This window comes from Anser brachyrhynchus (genome assembly GCF_964034855.1).
Source record: "Anser brachyrhynchus genome assembly, chromosome: 2".
Taxonomy (NCBI): domain Eukaryota; kingdom Metazoa; phylum Chordata; class Aves; order Anseriformes; family Anatidae; genus Anser; species Anser brachyrhynchus.
Window position 1 is genome coordinate 17551342 of NC_137695.1, and position 17799 is coordinate 17569140.

General features: G+C 39.2%; 1 protein-coding gene across 11 annotated transcripts in view; it reads left to right on the forward strand.

The window, feature by feature from the left end:
- MPP7 (MAGUK p55 scaffold protein 7) overlaps positions 1 to 12874 on the forward strand; it is a 152488-nt gene extending 139614 nt beyond the window's left edge. For all 11 annotated transcript variants that reach the window (XM_080583312.1, XM_080583321.1, XM_080583322.1 and 8 more), the window contains 5 exons: positions 3892 to 3972; positions 5773 to 5866; positions 6955 to 7063; positions 8142 to 8285; positions 9669 to 12874. In XM_080583312.1, coding sequence (XP_080439438.1) covers positions 3892 to 3972; positions 5773 to 5866; positions 6955 to 7063; positions 8142 to 8285; positions 9669 to 9848 — 608 coding nt within the window. In that variant the 3' untranslated portion in view covers positions 9849 to 12874. The remainder of the gene's footprint in view (positions 1 to 3891; positions 3973 to 5772; positions 5867 to 6954; positions 7064 to 8141; positions 8286 to 9668) is intronic.
- Positions 12875 to 17799: the final 4925 nt, after the last annotated feature.

Genomic DNA, 17799 nt, shown 5'->3' on the forward strand with positions numbered 1-17799 from the left:
TTTAGGTGTTATGAATGTGATGATTCTGCTAAAAGCAAAATTGTCCAATATCATGTGACCAGTGTTGCAGCCTTATCAAGCTGAGGCAGAACATTTTAATGTGAAACATATTGTTTAGACAATAGAATTTTCATTTACTTTAATGAGGAAAATGTCCTGCTCACAAAGGCTTCTGCTTCAGTAATTGCGAAGGCCAGACTAGCACAAATTTTGTTTCTTGAGAGTCAGAATGGATGTGCCATATACTGCAATTTTACATGGCATAGTATCAGCTAAGACAGAAATTTCTAAAGGGGGCAGTGCTAGGATTAAGCAAGGTCAGTAGTAACAAACCACGAGCATGTGCCCCAGAACACACACGGTTGTTTGCATACAATGCTGTCACCAGAGGCATGTAAAGCCTTTCAGGTGCATCTGTGGTGATGCATCTGTCCTGGGCAGTGATGGAAGTAAGGACCAGAGGTGTATAACCACAACGGAACAGTTATTAGCATGTGGCACAGATCAGAAAGGGGTCTTGTCCCCAAACTAGGCTGTCTACTCCCTGCAATGGTGTCCTTCTGGTCAAGGAATCAGGGACTGATAGAGTTCTCTGTTGCTGTATTTCTTATGTTAAAAAATAAAAAATCCATCACCTTTAGTTTTATCATGAAGAAGCTATGCGAAGACAAGGTCTGTCTCAGTACAAAGGCAGATGAAACAGAAGTGGCTCCACATCTCCTGACAGCTTTAGCATACGTTCAGTAGTGGCTTGCAGAAATGTAATAGCTCTACAGCAATACTGTAGGAGTATAGTCTACTTTGACCATACTTCTCCAAGTAAACCATCTGAACAATGAAGAAGGAGTTCTAGAATTGCTATGCTCATTAAACCTTCTGGGCTGAATGAATAGGTAGGTCAGCATGGTTCAGAAATGTCTGTTTTACAAAGGATGCAACATCTATGTTGGCGAGTCTTGCCAATGAGAAAACTGGCACGAACTCCCTGATCCTGCTTCAGTGAACAGCAAATCTAGAAGTACACTCCCACTGCTAGTTACAATTTATCGAAAAACAGAAAAATGATGTTCTGCTTTTCTACCTCATATGTCATTGTGCCATAGTTCTACATTGCGTTATAATTGTCCCTTGTACTAGAAAAGGAATAACTGACACACAGAATGCCCATCAATGCATGTTTTCTACTGGGTCTTTATAGTCCCAGCAGAGGTGATATCACCTAACTTCCAAAATCTTTTCTGAAAGACCATTTTCTTTTTTCTTTTTTTTTTCTCTTTCAAATAAATAGACTTCTAGGAGATCAGTTTGTTGGTGAAGAGTAACTGCTTGGGTTAATTTTCCTGAGACCTGAACTTACATCAAACAGTTTTTCCAGTTTTCTTAAGACGTATCTGAATGGTACAAAACGTAATGCAAATTTTAATGATTGGGGGTCTTAATTCTGCAAGAGACTGTCTTACAGCAAGGTAGGCACTGCAGTCCGTTTGTGCAGGATTCAACCATTACTCAGTTGACATGACTAACATGGAACATCAAGCAACATAAATGTTCATTTAAAAAAAATAAACAAAGTATTTCTAAATCTGTCACTGTAACACTAAATATTGCTGCCTGGGGTGATTTATAGTAAACTAAAACTATGCTACGGTCATGTGTCCCACATGCCTGGCATTCTGCAGTAAGAATCTGGACTGTCCTTTTCAATCCTGATGCTTTCTTCTCTTCTTGAGTTCAAATCATATTCAGATTCATAATTATTAGAAACCAGCATCTTTCTCTGTAGCATCAAATGAAAAGAAGATTCAGAAGAGAAGTATACATTACACTCAGGAGGTGTGGTGTAAAAACGAGCATAATGGATGGCTTTACTAATTAGGACTCATGTCCTAATGTCCGTGTGCTACAATTACGAGATTTTCATGAAGACAGCTGAAAAAGAGGAATCCACAACTTTCAGTAGTTATCTTTAAAGATGAATTTAGAATGGTAATCTGGAGGGGGAGACAGAGTAGTAATGAGGTTTGGGTCTTAAAACAGATTTGATCTAAGTTTCCAAAGCATCTGTCACAGTAAATGAAGCCTGGATTATTTATATATAAATAGAGCTAAAAGCATATTGTTGATTTGACAGCACATAGGCTAAGGAAATAATATTTGTGTAGATTTGATGGGAATTTTTTTTTGCTTTAGAGGAATACAATGATTCTTTTTAACTCAAATTCCACTTGTTTCATTCAACTTTGCTAGAATATATTGAGAATTTAAATTACTTTTCCTGAAAAAAAATCTGTTTGCTTAAATAGCTATACTATTAAAAGAGGAAAAAATGTTGTTTTTTTTTTTAAATAAACACAAAAGTAATGCCATTATCTTCATGACACATTGCTTTCCTCTGCAGACATGCACCAGTAGAGGCTGCTGTACACCATATTAAATAAACATTTATACATACTGATAGATTAATTTACAGGCGGGTCAGAGATGGAACTTGAAATGTAGTTGTGTTTTTAACTTATGTAAACATATAAAATTATAAATGCAGAAACTCTTAAGATTTTACAGAGGGACTACAGTCTGGGGATAGTAGCAGGCCTTTGCTTTTCATCATTATGTGTTTCTAACTTCAGACAGGGTGGACAGTCATTTTTACAAATAGTTACCTGAAGGTGTTGAAGCGTCAGGCTTTGTTTCTTGATACCAGATTCACTAGTAATTAAGCAATATGTCACGCTTTCATTAAAATGTTTATTAGGTGTTGTATTTCTGATCTCTAAAATGTCTCTGTTACAAAGCATTCAATGCATATATGTATCCCTTTTCCTACAACAGCAAGAATTTTCCTTAAAACCACATGTATTATCCTTGGATTATTTGGGATGTGGTTCAAATTACTTTCCTCTGTGTTCTGCTCTCGACCTGGCTTGGCAGAAACAAGGCCAGTATGCCATCAGAAACTCCTGGACACACACAGCTGTGCTTCCTCCCTGAACACATCACCACAGCCCCACCACCAAACGCGGCGGACAGGCTGGAGCCCTGCACAGAAGGTGCCTGGTGCCAGGGAGCGGTTGCCACATGGAGCTTCTGAGAGCTCGCAGGACACAGAGTGCCCTCAGAGGAACCTCGAGAGTCACTGGCAAATGGCTAAGACTTAGGGACAACCCCAAAATCAAAAGCAATGTCTCCTCGGTAACTTCTAGGACAGCAGTACTCAAGTGGAGGTGGAGGAGTTGGGTCAAAAAACTTCCATGCAGTCTCTGTTTCTTTCTGCCAACCTCCTTGCAAGAGTGGTCTCTCTTTGGCAGCCACATGAAGAAGGAAACATTTGTTTTGGACCAATTCAGACCGCAGGCAGCATACAATCAGAGTTCAAAAGAAAATCAACAACAAAGAAAGAAACAAAAGCACCCCAGACAGGTTGTGACCTGGGGAGCGCTGAGTGCATGGAGAGGAGCTGCCCTTCATCCCTGTACCTGTTCAGTGCTGCCCTGGCTCCATCGAAAGGTGGACGGGGACGGCCTGAGGCCGACAGAGGCTGGCAGGAGCGGGATTCCCAGGACGTGGGGAGAAGGTGGAAGCAGTGCTCCTCGGGGGGGGAGTGTTGTGGGTAGCTGCCGTGGAGAAGAAAGTTGGCTTTGCTGTCAACTTTTTCACTGATTTTTTCCTCAGTAGTAAAGTCAGGACACAATAACTGCCAGCTAACTCCCCTGAAGTTTGTCAGCGCTGTATGTTCGAGGAGAGGCTATATCCATGGGCGTTTCTAAATGACTGATTAAAAGCCAGTTTGTATTTTAGCTATATGCTATGTGGACTTATCTCGGGGAGTACTACTTGTGCCTGAAGACCAGAGAGACCTGGCTGTGGGGAAACAGCACCATTTGTTTTTTTCAGGTCCTGTAGGCGTTGGACTGAATGAACTTAAACGGAAATTGCTGATCAGTGACACCCAGCATTACGGGGTAACAGTGCCACGTAAGTAAAAACACACTTCTATTCTCTTAATGCTATACTGGCTTTCCTTTATTATTGCATTAACTTAAGGCACTTTCAGATTTAGGTCTCTAAATGCATGCTTGGCATCCAGATTACTTTGCTAATTTCTGAAAGTGCTGCTGCAGTTGTATTTTAAATAGCATTGATTAAATTGATAGGACGTTTTGGCTCAGAGGCATTGCAGTGGATTTTTACTGCAAGTATAACATGATTGATGTCAGTGAGGTTTAGTAATGAAACTCGGCTGAAGAACACCCTGGATTTAACTGTAAAACAGTGAAACATACTCTGTTACCAATGCTTGCTTTCAGCAAAATGCCCTTTATACATTAGGCTGAAAAATAAAGGCTGATAATAAACAATTTCATCCCATGAATAAATTATTTAAATCCCTTTTATTAGCTTCAGAAAAGTTGGTTTGGGGATTTTTTCCCTTCATTCCCTCTATCTGATCAAATAATATAATTTGTATAATAATGTATGAAATTGCTCTGTATTAAATTCTACAGTACTTAACTGTTTTTTCTTTCACATGGAGGACTTAACAGTCTTAGTTGGGCTTTCATTCCTTGGTCTGCTTTGTACTTGTAATTTTGCCTCCTATAGGGATCCTTCAAAAACATGGGTCCAACATTTTGAATTCAGGAGATATTATCACAATTTTTTTGCAAGTACAAGTATACTATAAGGTATATGTATTAAATAATTTTCTAGGTAGAAAAGTGAATACATTTGTTTTCAGCAAGTCATTACATTTGCAAATATTTGCCTCAGCTGGGTATTGAAAACTACAACAAAAAGGCAGATGTTCCCAAACGTTTAACACATTGAAGCATATGCAATCATTTGCCTAAAAGTATTTCTCTAAAAATTGCCAGTATTCATCAAGCTGCCTTTTCTCATTTCTCTTCCAAATTTGTGGTTATAATTTAAAATAAACAAGTAAAGAAATCCATCTCCCTGAAATTCAGTAAGTTAGGACTTGCAGGGAGAACTGGAGGTCTTGTCTTGGAAATGTTTCTCTTTGTCAGCCTAAGAAGAGCATGGCATCAAATGTCATTCAAGAACTGTGTTTCTGCAAGCAGGTTGTATATGTTCATATATGATGAAGAATACAAGATGCTGTAACACACACCTTGTGTTAAATGTGATTTTTAAATGGGTTTGTTATCCATAAGTGGCAACCCCACAAGGGAGTTTCATTTGTAGGTAAAAACTTTGTGCCTAGTGCTTGAAGGAAAGTAAAAACTGCAACTAATAATACAAGACTACTGAAAGAGAAAAGAATCACCAGAAAACGAAAAGCACTAAAACATAAAATTCACACCCTGTTTCTTTACTATCATGCTTTACATACCATAGCTGCGAGTGTTGTTAATGAACATAGCATTTTATAAATCAGGTTGGTGAACTTTGTTTCCCTTTACGGTCTAATATGCTAATAAGTTTAACGAGTGGCAAAGTTGGGGTAATTGTTATGGACTGCTGCTCATTTTTATTATTCAGCTGTCCTCATTTTATTGGATTTTTCCACTGGTTAATAAAAATGATAATCTGACTCTTGTCCAGTAGGTTTTTTTTTCTTCTCTGCATGCTTTTAAACTCAATCCTATCACGTGTTGAGTGCTGCCTACCAGAGCAGCCTTATGTCTGTCAGAAGTAAGGGAACCACTATGCTTAGTATTGCACAAGGGTTGTGCGCTTTTGAATGTTTCCTGAACTGGTTTGCATTATATTGTTTTGTACATCTCCTCTTTTTTTCTTTTAATTAAACTGCAGACACTACCCGACCAAGAAGAAGCCAAGAAAGTGATGGTGTTGAATACATTTTCATTTCCAAGCACTTGTTTGAGACAGACGTACAGAATAACAAGTATGGTGAAGAGGTTTTAATTAGAACTGTAGTTAAAACAATGGCTTTATTGTAAAATGAGGTTGGTTGTAACTTTAGATAATAATTCAGAGTGGATGTAAGTTGCAGTGATTTGAAGATGTGTTAGAATTACATTTTGATACATAAACAATTCACAGAATCTGAAAGAAATACAGAACAAAAAAGAAATATAGGCAGACGCAAATGTTTCTAAGTTTCCAAGTGGTTTCAGTACTTCAGCTCATCAATAAGACTTGAAACTGTAGGTGTTGAGGGTGGGGGAGCTCTCTTTTAATAGGGAGTCATCTTTGATAGCCATAAAGCATTGCAGTGCTGGAAGAAAGGGGTCTGGAAGTGCTGCAAACGTGCTTGAATCAATGTTTGTGTAGTTCCGCTCTTTTTCAGGACAGGCACTTCCTGTGCTTTTGAATTTAGAGACCTACAGTGAAGCCCCTGCCTGTAAACCCTCCAGAAGTTAAACTAAAATGAAGACAATGGTAGCATCATGCTCTCTAGCAGCCTGTAAAATATTGTAGCTTGAAATTTTGCCTCAGTGTTTCAGAGGGCAAAAGTGTATTAGACACAAAGCTGTGGGTTTTATTGAAACTTCAAACTGTGCTTTGCTTTTTTGGCAACTTGTGCTTTACTTTTATAGCACAGAACCAGCCGCCTCGGTTCCATTAGCACTGTTGTAGCTCCTCCTTCTCTTCTGGGACAGAATTTGGATATTCTGTAGTGTGCAATGAAATTTCAGTAGTTTCTATTGTTTAGCTTATCCACTGTTTTATTGCATTGCATTAGTTCAGAAAAAGAGGTGATGGAAAACATTAGTGGGCTGTTGGACTACAGTACTTTTTTCTCTTTAACTGTAATACAAGCAGGTGTTACTGATTTGAACGTGGTAAAGTAGAAGATTTCTTAAAATTGACATGCTGAAGTACTTGACAGCATTTCCTTTATAAAACATGGTAAAACTCAAGTGTAAAGTAAAATATTTTTGCTTCTGAATTAGATCTTATAAACCAAACTGATAAGTTTTTGCTGGAGAAAATGGAAATGATTCTAGTTGCTTTCACCTTCTGCCACAGGTTCATCGAGTATGGTGAATATAAGAACAACTACTATGGTACAAGTTTAGACTCTGTTCGATCAGTCCTAGCTAAAAACAAAGTCTGTTTGTTGGATGTGCAGCCTCATGTAAGTAAGCACTTCTGGAATCTTGTAGTTCCCCATGTTGCATATTAGGATTCCAGGAACCTACCTGTTTCTAAAAAAGTATATTTTATTCCTTGCTGAGTTACTATTGAGTGGGCTTGCTGGGTGACTTTATTGCAGCAAGGCTTGCTGAAAGGAGAAGAGGAAATAAACTTCAATATGTATTGCAAGTATTCAGCTCAGTAATTAACTGAATTGAAAGCCCACATCACAATACCAAATATGTAATTACGAAGTGCTCCCATATTTTCATTCAACTTTCTGCTGTTTCATGTTAGAGATTCTCTTCAAAACCTAAATTTCAGAACAGCTTTGAGCTGCCACCCAATCCAGCACCTCTCTTCCGCGTTTAGCAGTATGTCCGTGCAAAGGGTTTCCCTGCAGGGCACACACAAGTCAAGGAACACGTTCAATGTGTTGTTGGCTGGATAATTGTTAAGAACATTCCTGTCTAAACCATTTGTTCTTGCACTGACCTTCCTTGTCTTTCAACTCAGCTGAACAGCTCCACTGGGAATTTTTTTCTACTAATAACTACAGTGCTTTCAGGAGCTGGACCACTTTGTTTAAAAGTAGACAGTGTTTCGTCTCCAAGGGTGGCCAGCCTGCGGCTTCTGAACCCCAGCAGGTTGTGAGCAGTTCCCGGTGCAGTTTCAGATGTGGGGATTTTCTGTAGAGCAGCAGGAAGAGGGCTGTGCCAGCAGAAGAGCATCCGGGCAAGCCAAACCTGCACCAGGGGAACTGGGCAGGGGCTCCTGGGGCTGGTGCGGACAGATTTCTTGGCCAGATTGGTGCAAGTCCAGCATGCCTGATTTTTCAGTGAAACACTAAATTCTCCAGGGGACCCAGGCTTGTGAGCCCTTCTGGGATCCCCTTCTCCAGGGTCTTGTGGACCCTGACAATGTGAGAGGACAGAAAGCTAACTTTTAGATAGCCTTTCTGAAGATAGCCTTCTAGAAGTGCTTTATGGGTTTATTTTGCGTAGTGGAGAGTTTCTTTTACTACAGTGAATTCCATTTTGAGAAATAAACTAATTAATTTAAATCTTTCCTCTTCCCAGACAGTGAAACACTTACGGACATATGAGTTTAAACCATTTGTTATATTTATAAAGCCTCCACCGCTTGACCGTTTGAGAGAGACCAGAAAAAATGCCAAGATTATTTCAAGTAAAGATGATAGGGGAACTGCAAAACCCTTTACAGTAAGTTTATTTAGACATCGTAAAGCATGAGAACTTGTTAAGAGTTTGTTTGTGGTGGTTAGCATACATGTTATTTCCCTGTCTCTGTCACCCTAAACTTGCTGTGATGTTCTCATTGTTTGCTGTGCTCATGGGTATTTACATTTCCATCGTGCTCTATTTGAGTTTATGTAATTGAAGAACCCTCAAAATGCAAGTATATTTTTATGACAAATAATGCTGTGGATTTCCTTTAAAAAATTTGCATGTGGGCTTAGATGTTTCTATTTAAGTATAGGAATCTCCTTGTTTTATCAAGTGTATTTCTGAGTCTAAATTTAGAGGAAACCTCAAATATAAAGCATCAATTGAAAAAATAAATGCTGCTTTAATAAAAAGAACATATTCTGGGCTAAGAGACACAAAAAATGTTACAGGGGAATAAATATTATAAGAAAGAATGAAAAAAATCTATGGAAGTAAAAGTAACAAATGCTGCCTTTTGTCAATAATCAGAAAAGAAAGAAAAAAAAATAGTCGTGTTACCCAATAGTAACTTACTTACTTCCTTGAAATACAATATAAAAATATTTTAATTGAGACTAAACCAAAGCCAATCATGGTTAGACTTTGTTTTCTGCATTTAAGGGGTGTATCATTTTCCCTCACTCAAACATAAGATGTTATTTGGGAATTTTTAGATTTGGTTTTCAAGCTAAGTCATAGATAGAGTCACAGAGATTGATGTAAGTCTATGTATGACTGTCTTTGTAGAATATGCTTTTGAAATAGTTTGGAAATAATGCACTACAACAATACTTCCTGTCATATATAAAATGTAAGAGGAGTTCATTCTTAAGAGCAAACTTCAGAATATTGTTTAGTTAGGACAATTTTATTATCTCATAGTTGTGTAATCAATTAAATTCCAAGGATTTGTTCCCTCCCAAACATGAACAGAAGTCCACTGAACCAGGTCTAACAAGGCATAGGAAGACAGCTCCTGCCAAGCTCTTAAAAGAGTAAAGGCTGCACTGTAATAATTTGCTTGTTGATAGCAAGCCAAGGCGTAAGTAATGAAATTTTAAATATATCATCAAAGTAAACAGCGAGAAACATTCTCCACTGGTGTTGCTAACAGAAGATGTCTCTCTAATTACCATGCGGTGACCAACGGTGTTACTGCAAGGGCAGAGATGAAAGAATTGCCTGTTGAGCAAATGCTATTTGTGAGAATGTTCTCTGAGATTATTTGGAATGGTCGTTTCTGTATTTTTTTTTATAAAAAACAGAATTTCCATTTCCTGACGAGATAAGAAATAAACAAGTAGCTTCACATTTACCACAGAATTAGTTTATATAATGTTTCTGTGGACAGACTAATCCTTGCACTGATCTTATTAGGAGGAAGATTTTCAAGAAATGATCAAGTCTGCCCAGGTGATGGAGAGCCAGTATGGCCACCTCTTTGATAAGGTGATAGTCAACGATGACCTCGCTACAGCCTACAGTGAGCTCAAAACAACTTTTGACAGATTGGAGACTGAGACCTTCTGGGTTCCTGTCAGCTGGTTGCATTCGTAACGTTTCATATACACAAGGCATCTGAAATCGACTGAGTCTAAATCTGGTGCATGGTTAGGCAATACTTAAGGGCCATTTTCTTGGTAGGAGGGCTTTCTAACTCTGCCTGAGCAGCAGGTGCACTCTTCACATACTTGGCACTGGTCTTGTTTTCCTGTGTCTTCAATCTTCCTGTTCATAATTTTGGGACAGTACAGGCAGGTCGAACCGAAGTCTTACTACGCTCAGTAAAGTGAGCTAATACTAGTGTAACAAAACTGCCAAACACCTCTCTATCATTCTTATGTCCATGTCCAAGATAAGCTTTTTTAATGGAGAGTTTGCAGAAGATAGTAATTACTACTGGAGATCAGCACTTTGACGGTTTTAAGCATAACTGCTCTCATAAAAAGCACATCAGCACTTGGAAGTTATTATCCGTTAAGTGCTTGAGAGAACTGAGGCAGGCAAAAGTGACCAACAGTTTTATGAGGAAGACATCCTATCCATAAAAAGATAAGTGTTTTTACTTTTCTAGATGTGAACCTTGTCTTATATGTACAGAGTGATTTTCGTATTCCTTTGCACTTGAGTATTCATGAAAAAAAAGATATATTCAGTGGCTTAATTGTGAAAAACTCTGCTGTGAGCATGCATGGATTGAAAACATTTTCATGCATGCTTTGTGGCACAACAAAACTCACAGGAATATTTATTTAAATAGGGAAAAATGTGAGTTACTATGTATATTACTTCAAAATCTTTGGGATTAGTCATCTGTAAAAACAGTGGCGAAGCAGTATGAATAGCAACAAAGTAAAGAGTTTTTATTTTTTTTCTTTAAATTGATTACAAACATTTTTAGCATTCTTTAGAACAGATTTCCCCTCAGAAATTTTCAACCAATTAGTAAGGAAACCTTGAAGATCTGGAAAGCAGTTGCAATAAGTTAACTCTTCCTATTGTTCAGTATGTAGTGATACTTTTTTTAGTAATGTAACAGACATTTTGTCTCTATCCAAAAATAAATTAATGCTGTAGACTTCATTATAAAAAATATCTTTGTCAGTGGTCAGACACGGAAACCTCATTTTAAATTTGATGTGGCAGTGAAAACTAATGTATCATAGACTATGTATTTTTACTATAGATAATTTGGTATTTTTCTTTATTTACTACTGATATGCAGAAAGTGAATACATCTGTAAAGACCAAGTAACACCCATGTGTTGTGTTGTGAATACGTCTTGTAAGTACAGAATGTGTATAGGAACTTGCTCAATTCAGATCATCACATCTGTGGCATTCAAACAGGAAACAGTTATTTCATGTTAATCTGTAAAGAGAATATAGATGTCTTGTTTAAAGAGTAAAGAATTTAGTGAAAACTTATATATTTATGAAAGGGTTGAAAAGGGATGTTAAGTTTTTAAATTTCTTGTCAATGTGATCATTTATTAAACAGATTACTAAGACTGTAATTTGAAACACCGTCTCTGTAAATTGAGCTCAACATTCCATGTAAATATTTTATTTCAGTTCATGTGCTGATCAAGCCATCGGGTTCTGCAGTTTTATTCTAAATGCATATTTAATGTGTGGGTCATTGCTTTTGACTTAGAGTTGTATAAAACAAATGAAATGCAAGCAACAACAGCAAAATCCCTAGGAGTCTGGAAATGTTTATGCAAGAGTTACAGATGTACTGAATCTCAGTATGGATAAATGCTCTGTTTGAATGGCTGTAATGTAACTTCTGTCAAATTTCACCATTTTTCAGGTGGACTTAAACCTTTTTGTAATACAAATTGAAATTTGTTGATTAAATTAATTGCATGCAGATTCTGTGGGTTGAGAAAATGGTTATCTTTTTTTTTTTTTTTTTTAATTATTGAAAATCAAACTGTTTTTCGGGGGATCTGTAATTCAGGCTGTTTGCCTTTGCCTGCAAGGTGCCGAGTGCCCTCGCCACCTCTTGCAACCAGTGAAAACTGAGCGGGCACTCTGCAGCTGTCAGGATCTGGCCGTTTCCAACCAGAGGAGCTTTAGTCCATAACGAAACACTCTTAACGCTGCTCCTACCCCATGGTGTCTCAGAACATCAGTGTAAAATAACTGTCCCATAAGGGACCTGCTTTTCTCTTTAAGAATTATATGCTAGAATATTCTCCAAAGTCCCCATTTGAAACAGTTCTGGCTCTCCTGCATGCTGTTTTTCCTGTCCTTTTGAAAAGATTTTAATTCCCATTCCTGGGTCAGTGTGGTCTAGGAGGACCTTCTCCAACATGCTTGCTGTGTTGGGCAGCAGTGAGCAGCACCGTGCATTTACAGAGACACCGACTCTGATCCTCAGCACAGTCCTGGCAGGCATTTCCTAGATGGATGGCTGCCTGCCCCGTCTCCAGGCCAGAAGCTAAGTCCTGAATTGTAACACCTGCAAAAGAAAGGGAATCACAAAAACATAAATCCAGCAGAGCAAAATGTGCACGGAGTCTTTAAGGAGTGAGAGGTAGTTATAGTTAAATTACTAGAGTGCTCTTGAAAATCAACATTATCACTGTGTTTGCTTTAAAAAAAATAAGAAAGAAAAAAGAAAGAAAATAGAAGCCACTGTAAGGCTGGCAGGGATGATACAAGCTCATGGCAAAAAAATGTCTTAACCCAACAATTCTGACAGCACAGGAGCCTGGTTATCACGATGGACGCTGAGCCTGTGTACTGAATTGTTCTGAGGCACCTACGGGGAGGGCTGTGTGCTCCTTTGGACTCCTAAAACTTGGGAACGAAGATGACTAAACATGTTTTCAATATTCCAGATATTCAAGATGTGCTGTGTGGGTTTTTAGGGATCTGTATGTTTTGACAGTCAAGTCCAGATGTTTTTATTGTGTTTTAGCTGTTTGCCATAGTCAAACAAATGGTAGTATTTTTTTTTTATTGTACCAAGCTCGATACTTGAATTTGCCATCAGGTCATTGGTTGGTGTCTTACCTGGATTCTGATCTTACCTTCTTAGGCAAAACAATAAATTATTGCTATCACGGAAAGTGTTGTTTTTTTCTTTATTGTAAATAGCACCATAAAATATAGACTTTAAAATATATTGACTTTAAAAGAAAAAATGCCCAGGAAATAAGTTATTTCATAAGTCTCTCTATTAACTGTAAAATTCTGATTATTTTTACATGGAAGAATAAACCTAGAGCGGCAAAGAGTGAAATTCTCAATTTTTCGTGTTTGTTGGTGAATTCTGCTTCAGAACATATGGTCACCCTTTCCTGCAGCCCACCCCCAAGTAAACCATTTTCTTTCCGAGATGGATGCTGAAGACAGAAGGTCAAGCTGAGACACTAACTCGTCTGTGCTTGCGAAGTGCTTGGATCGACGGCCAAGTTACCGACCCGGAGTGTGTCATCGGCCACATATGCTCCTGGTCCACTGGCAAGTCACACGGGAGGCTGTGTTCTTTCCTAACACTTAAAGAAGGTAATACTTCAACTACTTTTTGCACTTTGTTACATCTTTTCCAGGAAAAAAAAAAAAGCCAAACACATACTAGGATTAGAGAGAACATTTTTAAACCCCTTCTGTTTTGTTTCAGTGCCGTATTCTGCATTTCCCACATGTATTTAGGTTCAGGTTTCTCCTGTGCATGCAGATTTTTTTCCTCAGTAAAGCTAGTATTTATTTTTTGTGAGATTGTTTCAAAGGGTGAATAGTTTTTTCAGAAATTTACAATTAAACTTATAATTTGAGTGCGTTTTTGCTATTGCAGTGTCTACAGACATTTCCCCACAGGAATATGAGTTTTCTGTATATCAATGTTTAAAATCGTTTGCACTTGCAATTTACCCAAGGTGCTCTGAAAATCATTAAGTATTTATCATATATTACCATGATTAACGTGTGATACCAAGCATTCAACAGAAAAGTGTCTGAAAACAAAATAAAAGGAACACGGCGTGTGTATTTGTTGTTTAAGAATTCTAGTGCTTGATAATGGTTAAAGGTTTCGGCAGAAGCATACACAAAAACATTTGGAAACAGTTAAAGTCTGGTCTTAAATCTTGTCTTATTTTAAATGACAGTACAAATGAGAGAATCTGGAGTTCTAGACAGCTGGATACTTTTTCCCCCTTGGTATCCTTGTCTGAAATACAAGTTGTATGTTTGGAAGAGAGTATGGAATGATTTTACATCTCTATAATAAAATACTGTAGCATTTTGTGTAGCTGATATCCAACACTTTAACAAAGAGGGTGAATCATGATTATCAATCCTTTGGTTTGCATCTATAGTTGTTATTCACATATGTCCGTTTAAACACTTTTTTAAAGACTTGGTGGCACAAACCTGCCAATTACACTTTTCGGTATATGAATGGAGACAAATATATTCAGGATTCTCAAGAGGGGAATGGCACAACCAGTATTTGAAAACTTCTCGATAAGAAATAAATAGAGAAATTAGGTCACAATTTCTTTTGTAACTATTTTTTCTTTTGAGTAGTCATATTGATATTCAGGATTTGAGTATGCTAAAAAAAACAGAAGGCATGCTTTCATTTTCCTCATGTGAAATTTAGATTTGTGGTTTAACAGAGATGTTACAAGCTTCCTATAGTATCATGTTCAGACTTATGGAAGCATAGTTTTGAGGGATTCGGTACATGTTTTAAAGGCAGCAAGTCTGTGGGTATGGTAGAGAGAGGGACTGAGAACATTACAAGTGAGGCTACTATCCTGGAAACATGTCTCTATTTTTATCAGTCACTGAACAAGGAAGTTAGCAAGTTGGCTGCTAATGTACTGTGATTTCTGTTCCCCCTCTGGTAAATATAAATAAGCTCCAGTAGATCTTCATTGGTATGCAAAGCCAAAATTAATTTTGAGAGTTGAAATGTAGGGAGCACTACTGGTCCTGGTGGTGTTGGCAGAGCTGTTGCTCTATTTTCTTCTGATTTTGTTAACTTTTACAGGAAGAGTACAAACTTCACAACTTTAACAAAAGCTTACCAAACTCCACTGTCAATTGCATTCTGTTTTTCCTCTTGGCCTTGCACAAATTTAGTTTAATAATCTCAGAGGGGAAAAAGAGATAATTGACTCATCTTGAAGAGCAGTGAAACAGCAACAATTTGACATTTTCATCAAAGGACATTTTTTACTTGTCTCCCAATGGACACAGGAGGCGGTGTGTTTCTGAAACCCAGAGGTGAAGAGCATGTGATCCAGGTGGGGAGCAGATGAACAGCGTTTTGTGCCATGAAAATACAAAAGCTCTGAGCGAGGCCCTTGAGGCCTGCCTGATACGTAAGAGCAGTGTGTGATAAAACAGGCCAGGAGCAGTTCTAATTTTATGCAGCCAGTGCTGGCTACGGGGGTCCTTGTTTAAGAAAATCACAGCTTGGAGCATTTGTGTTTGTTGGGTGCACAACCTCTGGACATTTCATGATCCTGCACCCTTTCCTAGGTATATATTACTGGCCTGTTCTCCAGAAATGATGGTTCCTTGAATTTGGGCTAGGCTTCCAGTGCTGGGAGTAGTCCCCGTGTTTCATGATCAGAAATTTCCACAGTTATGGTCTGGAAATTGCACAGATGGAAGCAGGGCTTGAGACCACTCCACAGAGCATCTCAACCCCTTCATAAATTACTCTTCCTTTGCGTTTTGTGTGTGGGTTATGCTTCCCCATTAAACCTACTTTGATCCAGCCTCTGGAGGCTGAATCCCAAATTAAGGCTCGCCTGTGTTAGGCGCTGTACAAACATGGAGATAAAATGTAGTCCAGCCTGTGCCGGGTAGAGCCCAGGCATGGTCAGGGGGTAGCAAAAGGTTGGTTTTCACAGCCATGAGGCCTCCTTGTCTGGGGGAGAGAGTTTAGCTGTGCTCCTGTGGCTGTGCTGGGCAGCCTTCCTTCAGAGCCACAGCAGCTCTTGTCCTGTTTTCCTTACTGTCGAAGATGTAGATGAAGTCCCTGGCTGCTACAGGGAGTAGAGCATAACATTTTGGGTTTGTTCGCTTCTGTTGTTGCTGAGGGCTGGCCCGGATGTTCTGTTATTATCGGTGCTATCTGGATAGCATGAACGCGCAGCCTCGGTTATTGGCCCTACCGGGGTAGTGCTCCAGATGTTTTTCTTTACACAGCTGTTAAGCAGGAAGTAGAACCAAAACCAAAGATTGATTTGAACCATTGTTTTGTCAAAAGCCAGAACTGAAGCTGAATTATTATCTTCTTGTGACTTCATTGAATTCAGATCATCGTTGGCCACAGCTGGATCCAGCCCAAACTCAAACCGAACTGAAACGCACAGACCCTAACCAGCCGTTTGAAGAGGTGAGACTTTGAAGGCCAAGAGTCTGCATCTTGTAATGAGTGCAGCTAATGTTACCTTTATGCCAATACCAATTTCATTTTATCGTGCATGTGTGCATACATATTCATATATATGTATTTATCAAGTGCAGTTGTGTACACCAAGTCATTTTAATGAAAAAAGCAGGCTTACCAAAAAAAAAAAGCTTACTACTTAATTGGAAGATTAATGAAAGGTTAAAGAAAGAAGTCTACCTGGTAAAATACTGAGGTTTTAGCAAATAGATCTGTAGTTTTACTCATGTGGGACTTGCACACAATTCAGACAGCCTAGATTTCCACCTTCCAGCTACACTGCTTTCCCCCTATTTTCTGAAAGGCAAAAGAGCTTGATTGAATGCAGACGACAAACTTGTTCACTACAAACCTAGTTAAACATGAAATCTTGCCGGGATTAGCTTAATTGTTCTCTAAATAAAAAGGCTTCTTTGTACATAGACTATAATTTTATGCTTGCCAGATAAAGAAACGTGAACCTGTCAGGAGAGGCAGGAATCTGTCTGTGTAGGAGTATCACCGGGCCAACTCTCCTGCCTTTTATGTGATGCTGTGGCGTAAAACACCATTCCGCTGGTTTTGTTTTACAGAAAATAGTCGCTGCGGTGGCATCCTGTGGGAACTGAAGTATCAGGTTCTGTTTTCCCTTGAAACATCCAACTCCATGCGTACCCCCCCTCCTGAAACTGCTGTCCGCCCACTGCACGGGCTGGGGAGATGCGCTGGCAGCACAGGGGGCTGCAGGGAACCCTCCCCAAGGAGCAGGAGGTGCCACTCCGTGCCTGCCATGGCCAGGTAAGGCAGTGTCTGAAACTTGGGATGTCGTTTGTGATAGGAGTGGAAAAGAATTTAGTAAAAATGGAAAATGCTTTATTGGTTCATTTGTAATCTTCAGAAGTTTATTTGACACTTCTGATTTTGAGGCAATCTGAGTCTCAATTCTTCTTCTGGCTTCTCTACAGCCTGCTTGAAAGCAAGAGTAATTAAAAAGTAATTAAAGCCTTTATTCTCTACATAAATGTAACTGCAAAAGATGTGAAGCTCCTACCTCCCAAAGCTACCAGACCAAGCAAACAAAGACATTTCTGCAACCGCTGTCAAGTGACCTATTCTGTTTAATCTCGTTTCCTTTCTTCCCAGCCAGTCTTCTCCAAACGCTTCCCCGTGTCAGGGGCCAAAAGTTTGAAGAGGGCAAACGCGGAGCAGAGAGGAGAGGCTGGCCGGGAGCAGGGGAGAAGCCAAGGCTCTGCAGGGCTCCGAACTGCTGCCAAGGCTGTGGGCCTGGTGCACACCTGAGCTCGACGAACAGCACGGGGAGGTGATTTAAGTGGTAAGGTGTCGTTCAGTCCTTCTTAACCCCAGGAAGGAGCGGTCTCAGTGCCCCTCACTCAGACGTTTAGCAGGGAGCAGTTATGTTGCCTCCATGCCAGGTAAAGCACTTCCACTGGGCACTTCTCGGCTCCACAGAGGCAGAGGCTGCACCTTCCCAGTGTCATGGTCTGCACACATCTCCTGCTCACCTGATTTGTACCAGAGGGCTGCTGGTGGCCGGGATTAACTGCTCCCACCTGCAGACGTGACCAGTTACACACCTCGTGT